General features: G+C 34.0%; 1 protein-coding gene across 1 annotated transcript; it reads left to right on the plus strand.

Moving 5' to 3' along the window:
• Positions 1-381: 381 nt before the first annotated feature.
• Positions 382-2,637, plus strand: LOC130796828 (uncharacterized). Its single transcript, XM_057659229.1, has 2 exons — positions 382-2,335; positions 2,428-2,637. The coding sequence occupies exon 1, from the start codon at positions 1,094-1,096 to the stop codon at positions 1,550-1,552; it is 459 nt and encodes a 152-aa protein (XP_057515212.1). The 5' UTR covers positions 382-1,093; the 3' UTR covers positions 1,553-2,335; positions 2,428-2,637.
• Positions 2,638-12,911: the final 10,274 nt, after the last annotated feature.

Below are 12,911 nucleotides of genomic sequence, written 5' to 3' on the forward strand. Positions count from 1 at the left end.
TGTTGTAATAAATTATTTTATTTTAATATATTATTATATTATGATAATGTTATTATAATAATTAGTTTTGGATTTAAATAATTTATTTAAATGTTTAATTATTTTTTAATATAATAATAATATATTAATTAAAATTTAGTTGTTAATTAATTTTTAATATAATAATTGTTAATAAAATTTTATTTTAGTTGTTAATTAAATTTTAGTTGTTTAATTATTTATTAATATAATATTTGTTTATTTGTTTTTATATGTGTGAATTATTTGAGTTGTTAATAATTTATATGATTGTAAGTGTTTATTAAATTTTCTTAAATGTTTATTAAATTAATATTGTAAGTGTAATTAAAATGAATATAACTTAATGTATTTTTTTATGCTTTTAATTTTTTATTAATAGTTTATTAAAATATGAAAATTGTAGAAAATGGCTAGAAATCAAGGAAAAGAAAAAGCGTTTTTTAGAGGGTTATTGAGCGGCAATAGTTCTAGGCCTAATTTACTGAGAGGGGGGTTATGGGTTCTACAAGGTGAGCCAGGCAGGAACAGGCGGCCAGACATAGTCAGGCCCAACGTTCGAGTACCCTAGACCATGTGCATAGTCGCTTTGAGTGCTAGACTAGCCTGCGTAGTAATATGGTCAGCTCAGGTGACGATGATACTGATTACGAAGATTCTGTTAGTCGAGAAGAGTCTGTCGGTCAGGATGAGTCTGCCGGTCATACTGTTGATTTGACGCTCATCAGAGAGCATGCCGATCAGTTTAGGATTAGAGGGCATAGCACGGCTAGCACTTCTGATCACGCAGAAGTCAGCCAGGTTGAGGATGCGGCTCCACGGGGGAGGAGGCGCTCACAGTCCGCGGACATGGACTGCTTGATCACATCACCCCAGCCCGGGGGCCCTTCCTTTACGGTTTGGTTTCGTTAAGGGGTTGAAAATTCAGGGGTGTTACACTGTTGACACCACTTTAATACCCAGCTATAGTGGGCACGTAGCAAAGGTTATATTTGAGGGATCGGAGCGCACGCCTCCGATTTTGGAATGTCGTCCTAGGAAGAGGACGTTGGATGCAATCATCAGACTACAGGACATGTCTGATGAGCTGTACGGGGTGTTACCTGTCACTCCTCTAGGTCGTTTGCCGTATATAATGCACCAATATATTGATAGTGCTCTTATTACGGCATTTGTGGAGAGGTGGCAGCCTGATACCAACACCTTCCACATGCCATGGGGGGAGATGACCATAATGTTGCACGACGTGCAACGCATTTTAGGAGTTGGCATTGACGGTTCACTTCCCGCTGAACCTGCTGGTGGTGACTGGAAGCTTGGTCTGGCTGGTCTGTTTGGGGAGCCAATTTCGGAGCTGCGTAGGAAGGGGTACTTCACCAGCGGAAGCATTAAAGTTGGTGAAATGTTGCAGCTATGCCACCGTTCTCAGTCTCTGGAGACTCAGGCTACTGCGTATTACATGGCTATAGTGGGTTCCACGCACTGGTGGATAAGACTAGAGTCGGGATGCGACCTCACCCTATACTTGCTGTGACTGCTGATCAGGATGAGATTGCTTGGGGTGCAGTGACGCTGGCTAACATGTATCACCAACTGGGTATGGCGACAAGGACTGGGTGCAAGACTATTGCTGGTTGTCTGACACTGTTGCAGACATGGATTTACGAGTACTTCTCATCCTTCTGCCCCCCATCCTCGTCAAGTTGATATGCCTAATAAGACTAAGGCGGAGATGTGGTCCCCGCAGAAGCCAATCCGTGAGCTGAGCAGACTGAGAGACTGTAGGAGTATACTGGACTCCATGACAGAACACAGATTTTGTACATGACCTCACACATCGTTATACTAATTATTTTAATTTTATATTATGTTGTTTATGTTAATTTTCTTTGTAAGCAAGTGGAATGGACTCCGTACATGACTTCTCCTAAGGCTTTATTGAACGAGCACCCATGCACCGCCTATATCAGGGGTATCACCTGTTTTGATATCGTGGAGGTGTATTTGCTTGAGAGGACAGTCAGACAGCTTGGTTTTGCATAAGCTATTCCCCCCCTCCGTTGAGACCTACCCAAGCTCTGCGACCAGCACAGGGTTCCTATTCAGTGACATTCGCTTCTATGTCTATGTACACAGAGATGTGGAGTAGGTTCCCCTATTGTGCCCGCGTTGGTGATTAGACACTGCGTCGAGCATCGGTTCCATCAAGGTTGTCCCTGAGTATATCGACTGGTTTAGAGTGTCTTCCCACACATTTCTCATCCCCGGTGAAGGACCTACTGCTGCGTTTGGTGCAGCGGATAACAGAGTTGAATACGTTAGTGTTTTTGTTTATCTATTTCATTTTTATGTGTCATTACCAAAATTGTTGTCTAATTTTTTGATAATATAATTGTTTTGTTTGTACAGTTTGCAGCTGAATTTCCAACTCGACTCGCACCATTGCTCAGGATGCCAGCTGTTGTTGATATGACGCTCCGGGAAAGACAGGTTGTTGATATGTATTTGGATGAACTTAGAGATTTGTTTGCCGAATGGCAAGCGTTTAGAGAGCACAACCCAGACATTTATGTTTGTATTGATGAAGAATTTGTATTATTACGTGTTACGTTTGATTCACTAACATATTTATTGACTAACATATTTATTCACTAACATAATTATGGAATGAATACTGTAAAAACAATTACTACAATGAATACAATTAATAAAATGAAAACACTAAGTACAATCAGTATAATAACACAATCAACACAATAACTACACAACATTGTACTATAGAGTATCTAAATTAACTGCATCTTTGGCGGTGTTATTTTGTTGTGGTCGTTGTACGCCGCACAATCTATTCCAAAGTGATATCCTGTTGCGATACTGTCTCTCTAAATCTCTACATGAATTGTTTGCTACTGCTCTCGAATTTTGCTGGACTTGCGGCAGTGGAGATGAATCATCGTTCATTAAAAGCTGAACATAATGATTCCCGTTCACCCAAAGAATATGTACAAGTTTATTAACACTATGCATTCCCCCTGTTCTCCTTAACGGAAGAACTAAACAATTATACATTGGATTACCATCGGCAGAGCCATAATACACAATTGCAATGTTGAGAAACGTTGCTGCAGAATAAAATGTTATCATTTCCATCCAATGACTATACGGGGCAGGTCCTTTGCTATGCGCACCAATTCTGTATATAGCATCCTCCACCAAACCTGCTGATAGATATACGCGTGCATATTGATCTCTATGCATTTCCATTTCCAAACTCATTGCATGTCATAAAAGAGGCCATGCCTCCTCGCCCCTTAACTCTGTGATGGCAATAGCTCTAAATCCACAGTTACCGTCACCTATAACATCAATCCAATCAAACAGGTACGGCGGAAGAATATACGGAATGTGATTTGGCCACGAAAAAAGTGAAAAATCACGACCTGCTGAACCATCTGAAAAACTAACAGTATATTAATATCAATCAATTGATCTAAAACATATATGATTATAGGAAAGGAAATACGGGTACCAGATAAGTTGAAACAAAAGTTAATTCCAACTGACGATTGGTTTATTCGGTTGCTAGATCTACCACTAGATCTCCCGCGTGATGAAGATCTGGATCCGCAACCCCTTGAGGACGATCTACTGTACTCAAACGCACTTTTATTTCTCCTGAGGGTTCTGCTTGTCGTTGGTCTTCCCTTCCTCGGTGGACTTGCTTGTGGCTCAGGTATATCGGTATCATCAGGGTGTAGTTCATGTTCAAGTACCTGAGACATGCGTCGTACAACTACGGGGTCAGCTTTTAAAAACTTCATCCACCAACGATTGAAAGTACTCTTTATCATCGGCGTTTGCATGCCGTAATTCTTCGTTGGCGTCTTCTTCTGCCTCTAAGTACTTTAACGTTTTCCAAAATGGATGTATATCGTCCAAGTACAAAGCACCATGAGACCTGATTGACAAGTAACAGTAATACGCGCAGGGTAATCTGTGGGTTCTTTGAATGACACAACCGCATTTGTCAAAAACATAACTCCCCAAGTTTAACATCCGGTTGTGCTCCATCATCAATTGTTCCAAGGCAAATATGGAAACATGATGATACAACGGTCTCAAAAAATTAAGCTGTGACGTCCTTGAAGGAAGAGTGTTGGCTTTCAACTCTACTGGTAGTCTGGTTACCCAAGTGAAAACATTTATTCGTCCACGCATGCACAAATTTCTCTTTATGAGGAATCCATGTTCCAGCCAAATATCGCACGACCCTCCTGTTCCTAGTCGACCAAGTAGACACAATCCCTTCCCACCTGTTTTCAAATTCAGGGATCTTCAGACTGTTAACCAAGGGGTTCCATTTTGTTTGCCTGAATATCTGCCCCTGTTGATTTCTCTTGCCGCTGCACAATTTGTCGGTCATGTTCTCCACGTCGTTGCCAATATGCCATACGCATAATAAATGTCATATATCTGCATTAAACAGAAAGTTAAAATTAATTGAGATATATATATAGTATATAGATCGACAATAATTAATCATTACAACCTGTTTACTGGAAAGACAACAAGAATAGCTGCAGACAAACCCTCATCCCGATCCGTTACGATTACGTTAGGCGTCTGAACTCTGCCGTAAATATCCCTCAACCTCTCCAACACCTAAGAATAAGATACAGCTGCCTCATCTCGCATCAAACAGAACGCAACTAAGAAGTTGTAATTGGTTGGCGTCATTCCAATGATTTCGCAAAGGGGCCACTTTTGCTTATTAGTTTTGTAAGTTGTGTCTATCAACACAACATGGGGCCACGAACGTATCATCTACATAGATGTTGGATTCGCAATCAATAATCTACTCAACTGCCCCTCACTATCCAAGTCTGTCTAGACTACATAATTATGCTCTGTGGCCATATATAGACAGTGTTGAAGAGGAGTCCTACCATCCATCTCTTCTCTCCTTATTGATTGTCTTACATTATAAATTTGATTTATACTAGCAAAAAAACCAGGAAAATTCCTTCTAATTGATGTCATTATAAACGCTGGTTGCATGCCAATTGCACTGAGATCTCGTATGTGCTGCCTAATATCGACAGTCATCCTATTTACTCTTATTTGACCATCTCTGTACATCAAGAACCGGTGGTTATGTCTTTCTTTTTCACCAGGAAACACTCTTACCGTCCAAGGTCTTTCCCCTGGTTTACGACTACTTCCTATAATCATAAATTTACACTCACAAGCCCTACTTTTGGAACCAGGTCGGGCAGCATTGTTTAAGTTATGCAAATCACCCCTTATATTACCGTAGCGATGACATCTTAATTACAAACTCACTCTAGAACGTCCTTCCTTTTGTTTATATGAAGCAAGTGTAAATTGAAAACCAATTCTTAGTGCTATCTCATCAGCCCAAGCATGTAAATCATCTACAGAATCAAATTCTCTATCGGTAAGAAATCTATCAGAATAATCTACATTATCCCCTAAGTTTTCAAAGTCCTGCAAATATAAATTTATTCATAATAACTAAAAGATTAAACTATTTAATATATTAACAATATCAATTAGTTTAATAATTCAAATTTCAATATATTAACAATATCAATAAAAAAATATGAAATAAAAAAATTTAAATAAATAAAATACATATATAAAATATAATAAATTAAAATAACATAAATAAATATTTAAGTAAACACAAAAAAATATATAAATATATGAGTAAATAAAATAATTTACTATAGTATTTAATAAATAATAATAACTTAAAAAATAATTATAATAAATAAAAAGAATTAATTTTTCAAAAAAATAATCAAACATTTAAATAAATTATTTAAATTCTAAACTAATTATCATAATAACATTATCATAATATAATAATATATTAAAATAAAATAAATTATTACAACATTTATTAAATAACAATAATTTAAAAAAAATTAATTAAACAAAAGAAATTTTATAATTCGAAGTTCAAAAAAAAAAATTAATACCAGTCGCACAAAAAGTGCGACTCTACCTAGGTCCAGTCGCACTTTTTGTGTGACTGGTATTATTTTTTTATTATTTTTTATTAAACTATTAATAAAAAATTTAAAATTAATTAATAACTAAATTTTAATTAATATATTATTATTATATTAAAAAATAACAAACATTTAAATAAATTATTTAAATTCAAAACTAATTATTATAATAACATTATCATGATGTAATAATATATTAAAATAAAATAATTTATTACAACATTTATTAAATAAAAATAACTTAAAAAATAAATAATTAAACAAAAGAAATTTTATAATTCGAAATTCAAAAAAAAAATAAATAAATAAATAAAGAAATTTAATACCAGTCGCACTTTTTATGCGACTCTACCTAGGTTTGGTCGCACATTTTGTGTGACTGGACTTTCTGGAATATTTTTTTTTTTTTGAAAAATTTTGAATTGATTAATTACTTACCGAATCGTTATCATGCTCGTTTTGGTATGCCATTGTTGTTCGATATACAATTTTAGCTTGTTTAAGTTAACGTAGTGTTTTTAGAGAGTTTTAGAGAGATTTTATAGCTTTTAGAGAGCTTTTAGAGAGATAGTACCGTGTTTGAATTCGTATATCCTACAAGGACGCTTCTGAAAATTCAATATATATATAGAGTCGCGATAATAATGTTATTAAGTGATAATAGTGTTATTAAGTGCGATTTACATTTGTTAAACAAGTTTTAAGTCCAGAGGCAAATTCGTAATTTCATTTGGGGGTGGTGATAAAATAAAAAGGGTGACAAAATGAATAATAATACCCTTGTAGGTTTCACCCCTCTATGCCAATGAAATGAAATCAATATAAAGTGACTGATTTTTATGAAAAATTATAAGTAACTAGTATAGAAACTCGTGTAATCATATTAATTTGTTAGTATAACCTCTAATTTATAGAAAATGGGACATTTGCTTTTTAACACTATTCACCTACTACTCTTAATTTGTATTTTATTCTTAATCCATAAATTAAAACATAGTCAAGGGGATCTTGTTTGATTCATCTCAATGTAAATATTAATAATATCCACTTTTTATAATAATTTGTTATGTATAATAAGAGATATTAAAGCATTGAATAAGTACATTGAATAGTGTGAAAAAGTATGTCCTTTTTTTATGAATTGGAGGGATTATAATACAAAAAGTTTTAAATAATAATGTAAGTATATACTATCATTATTGAATTTACCAATTACATCACTTTTTTAAATTAAAACATAATTATTGACTTTTTAAACTTATTTATCTAATATACAACTTTTTCTCATTCAATTAATCATATTAAATTCTAAGTTAACTAAATAAAATTACTATAGTAAATCATACAAATACTTTACCTAATTTAGCTGCGATTTTAAACAAAAAATATTAGTTTTTAAATAAGACAAATATTGTAATATAAATTATAATTAACTATTATCTACTATACATAATCTTTTGATCTTATTTCTCATCCTAAGACAAAACATGCATTAAGTCAAAATTTTTACTATATTTATTTTCTTAATTATTGTTATATATTTCAATTTATTCATTTACCATTTTAGTCATTTACTAAATAAAAATTAATCAATATGACATGTAATCATTTCACATCCGATGATATTTTCCATTTGTCATGCCTATTTAGAAAATAACACTTGGAATTTTTCAACACTTTTATAATATTGTTTGATTGATTGTTTGTTTGATTAATGTATGATTTTTAGTCATACTATTAATAAATGAAAATTAATTAATATGACATGTAATCATTTCACATTCAATGATATTTTTTCATTTGTCATGCCTCTTTAAAAAATGAGGCTTGTAATTTCCAATGTTTATTGTATTGTATGATTTGTTATGCCTTATTAAAAGATGACACCTGGAATTTTCTAACAATTTAATAGTATTGTATGATGTATGATTGTGAAAAAAAATTCTCCCTCCTATTGACCACATGTGTCCCATTTGACTTTTTACCAATTTTTAGATGATGAAATAAGACCACATGTGTAGGATAGAGAGAATCCAATTTAGAGTGAGGTTTAACATATGTGTAGGAGAGAAAGTTCAATTTATAGTCAAACGTAACCACATGTGTTGGAGAGAGAGTTCAATTATGGTTAAAAAAAATACCTAAAATAAAAATGAGACATTTGAAATGGCTTGACTCAAAATAAAAATGGAACACATGTGCTTAATAAGAGGGAGTATTAAATAAGAGAAAAATGAAATTGGGTAAAGGATATTCTTTTAAAAGAGTTTAAAGATGTAGTAAGGAGAGAGTGTTGATTAAGGTTATTCAAATATGTTTGATACGACCAACAATTCGGTATAACAGCCCGACTTAGTTATTGACTGATTAAGATAGGTTATTACGGGGTTTGCTTAACTCGAAGGAAACATATCTCAAACCATGACCTCCAGAGAGGTATTAAAAGGTCTAAACCTAACTATAATAACTAATCTCAAAGCCAAACAGCTAAAATTCAATTCAAAACACATTCAGAAACTACACAAGTCTAAGATAAGTCTACAAAATCAAACTATTACAAAGCTTCACTATGGACCACATGGTCTCTACAAAAACTATCTAACACAAAATCGAAAAATCCTCAAAAAGTGCTCTAATCACCTTTGTTATCTCTCTTTTTCCCGATCAAGACTGGTCTGCGAGAAATCTAAAAGAAGTAAATAACAGGGAGTCAGAATTCACTGAATGAGAACAAGTAATCCAAAACAAAACAAAACATGATAAAACAAAATAAAAAACTCAAAAGCAACATCAGTTCTAGATTTTATGCGCACTAGGAGTCTAGTTGAAAGGAACCCCATAACTCTTATTTCAATATTTCAATGTATCTCTTGGGTAAAGCTAGTCAATATTTCAATGCACGCCTCAAACATAGGAAGTATGGAAAATGGTCCCCTACTCCGTCAATGACCAGCTTATAAGCCCGATTCATTGACCATATCACAATAAAAGCAGAGTAAACTAAACAAATTTTTATCACAAAGGAACTTTAATGAAAATAATTTCAAGAAATGTAGTCTGGGAAGAGTTTTTTTTTCAAGAGATTGCAACTGCTCAACAATAACGTCGCTTCAACAAATTGAGTCCAGCTCACAGCTATCAACTAGAAGGGATTTTCGACGAAGTCATCTCCTAAAGCATAACAATAAATATAATGTCACTGAGGTGCGTTCGATGTTACTAAACTTAACATATAATTACATCTGCTCGACTGTAGCTTAAACCAATATTCCTTTCTAACATTTCTATTTATAAAACAATTGTGCATGTTCTAATTCAAACCCCCAATTTATCATCAAAACATTATAACTATAATATGAACTAATTCACATTCTTTTAGAGATTACTCACCTCCATTATCCTATTTATATTTTCAACTAAACTCCATGTGTACATTCAAACCCAAACTCAAGAATCCTCAAAAAAATTTAATAATCTTCTTCAAGAATATCAAACTATCTAGTCAATATAACAACAATCGTTCTATCCTACAATCAATGGTTGTCAGAAGAATCTCCGAATTTATTTATAGACACCAAACTATTCAATACTTTCACAAGTACTAAACCTTTCCCAAAAACCCCTAATCTCAATAATTTCATAACTTTGTACTTAACCATCAAGATTAACAAACTTAACCCAATATCCAATAATTTGCTAATATTTGTCATCTGTCCAATATATAACTAAAACAAGTGTAGTAAACAAGTTGAGATAGTAAGGTGGTCTTCAATCAAGACTAATGATTTGGCAAATAGAATTAATGAAACAAAAACATAGTAAAAGTTAAAGTGGGAATATGTATATATCAATGTAAGAATTAGCAAAATTAAAAAAAGAAATGATACCTTATTCAATGAGTTTTGGGTATTGTTCAACCAAGAAAAAGAGTTGCTGAATTTCAAGCATTAAGTGTTGTACAACCTGAACTCGAATGAAATTTAGAAAAGAAGGGGGTTACGTTGTTATTCAATTCGAATCTCTGGTCCACAATCAAAAGAAATGCAAGCGCAAGAAATAAGAAGAATTTTTGCAGAATCTGAAACAAACTTCAGAAGAAGAACAGTGGTCGATGTGCTATGGTTTTTGTAGAGATTCAGCAGGATTCGCCATTGTAAGATTCAATGAGGTAAGGAAGGAAGAAATGAGGGAGAAGGCGAGCAATTAAGGTTTGAGAAAAGTAAAGGAAGGTGATGTTGTACTCGACACTCTACAAGCAACAATGGCGATTAGGGCATTTTCGAAAACAGAGAATCAATGGGCAGGGAAATGTTGTGCAACTGGATCGAAATTTCAAAGAGAGCAGGAATGAGATGGCTGCCAAGATTATTTGGTTATGAGTTTAAGGAAGGAAATGAATAGTGCAAGGGGAAAAGGAAGATTGATGTTTAGGGCTTTCTTAGAAAGAAAACAAATATTAATATTAATAATATAAAAGAAAAGAAAAGAAATTGCTAATATCCCTGAACCCAAAATTATTTATTTATTCTATTACTAAGAACAAGTAAGCCCAACTTATGTGTTACCCAATCAATTCAAAGAACAATTGAAAAAAATAAGACAATTGAATAACTTTTTTTTCAAAATAAGCTCCGTGAAAATTTAATTTCAAAAATAAGCGTCCGCACATCCAAACATAAGTTTAGTAAAAGTCATTGTTACTAACAGCGAAAGACAAAAAAAATAAAAAAAAAAAATAAATAAAAGAGATAAGTCGCTGTTAGTAACAGCGACTTATGACTGTTATAATTTTCCAGTTTCCTTCTCCTTCATTTCACTTCACGCGTATTTGTTTTCCCCAATCACCTTCCGAAATCTCCCTCTTCTTTCCACCATTAAAATCAACTTCAATCCTTCAACTAAACTCATCAAATTTCAAGTTTGTACCACTAATTAATTCTGTCATCTTCCTAATTCGTCCTAAGGTTTTTTTTTCTTTTTTTTTTTTTTCCATTTTCGGAATATTAGGGTTTACTGAATATTAATCATCTTTCACATTAATGTAGGTTCATAAACTTGCAATTTACTAATTCTTGTTGATCTACAGCTTATTGAGGTACGTTTTTATTATAAATTTTTTTATTTGGTGTTGATTTTCAAAATGTATGTCATGTATAGTGGTCATTTACACTTAAACTATACGAATATGTCGAATGCAGTTTTTATTTACCTTGATCTTCATAATTAAAAGTTTGTTCGTGAATTTGTTGTTGAATTTAAAATGTAAAGTGGTCATATATTTATGAACATGATGGTGATGTTGATTTTGTATGTGTTGTTGTAGAAATGGATTCATTTCGTGTGACTATTGTATGCTTTTGGAATTGTTCAATTCGATCAACTAGTAACAATGTTAAGTATGTTGGGGGAAGACGTAAACTGTTTGCATGCAACTCATACATGGATTTGAATGAATTTAAACATTTTATATGCTCTAAGATTGACATTTACACTACAAGAAGTACTGTTAATTTAAGTTTTAAGTACAATCTAAGTGGAGATTTGTTAGCTTTTCAGTTGAGGATGAGGAGGCTATAGATGCACTGTGGGAGTATTCAAGGTCTACCCCTACTCCTTCTTTAGAGTTATATGTAGAAGAGGTACCCCTAGGGAATGAAGATATCAATGTTGTAGAAACAAATGCATTCATAAATATAACTTCTTCTGCTCCTTCTCATACGCCCTTCCCTACCCAAGAAACCTAAAATCCTTTTATGCCATCTTCCTCTTATCCTTCTAATGAACCCAATCAACTTCAATTTCAAGTCTCAAATGATGATACTTTTAACTTAGAAGATACAAATGAGCCTTGGGATGATGTTAATAGTGAGAGTAATGAATTCGTTGAAGCTCCTTCTGAGGACGATGTGGGTGTTGACAAGGAGGCTCTAGCTAATGACATGACCTTAGGAAACATTCCAACAATCGTTGCTCCTACACCCTATGCACTGGTTCCCCCTCTAGATGAACACATGGAGGACAACTCTTGGAGGTCTTGGGATTGTGATACAACCTACACCGACGAAGGAGAGTTTCAAAAGGGTATGATAACAAGGATGCCTTGTTGGACGCTGTTAGATTGTATCATATTCGTAGGAACGTTGAGTACTGAACTGAGACTTCAAATCAAACCGTGCTCACCCTGAAGTGTAAGAGAGGGTGTGGTTGGAGGCTTAGGGCTAGGAAGAGCTCCTATTCACCATCATGGGAGATTGTTACATATAAAGGGAAGCATAGGGGTTGTGTATTAAGTACTGAAAATGTGTCAGCTGGACACATTCATTTGACATCTTCCGTGATTAACAATCTTATTAGAAGTTGTGTTGCTCAAGACCCATCAATTAAGGTCTCTGTCGTGCGTCAAATGGTCAAAGACCAATTTGGTGTCGAAGTGACCTATAAGCGGGCATGGTGTGCTAAACAGCAAGCCCTTCTCTCCATCTATGGTACATGGGAAGATTCTTATCCTCTTCTTCCATGCTTCTTGAAGGCATTGCAAGTTTCAAACCCTGGGACTGTAGTTGAGTGGTTCTTTAAGGAAGATAATGATGTCGGTGTGTATGTCCGTCCTAGTATTAGAACTTTCCAACGCGTGTTTTGGTCTTTCCAACCTAGTATTGAGAGATTCAAGCATTGCGAACCCCTTATTGCCATTGATGGAACACATTTGTATGGTAAGTATCGCCATACGTTGTTGACTGCGATTGCTCAAGATGGGAACAAGGGAATCTTCCCGCTTGCCTTTGCTTTGGTCGAAAAAGAATGCATAGCCGCGTAGTCTTGGTTTATGGCGTGTCTTCGTAAGCATGTGATGCA

The sequence above is a fragment of the Amaranthus tricolor genome, chromosome 12, assembly GCF_026212465.1.
Source record: "Amaranthus tricolor cultivar Red isolate AtriRed21 chromosome 12, ASM2621246v1, whole genome shotgun sequence".
Classification (NCBI taxonomy): domain Eukaryota; kingdom Viridiplantae; phylum Streptophyta; class Magnoliopsida; order Caryophyllales; family Amaranthaceae; genus Amaranthus; species Amaranthus tricolor.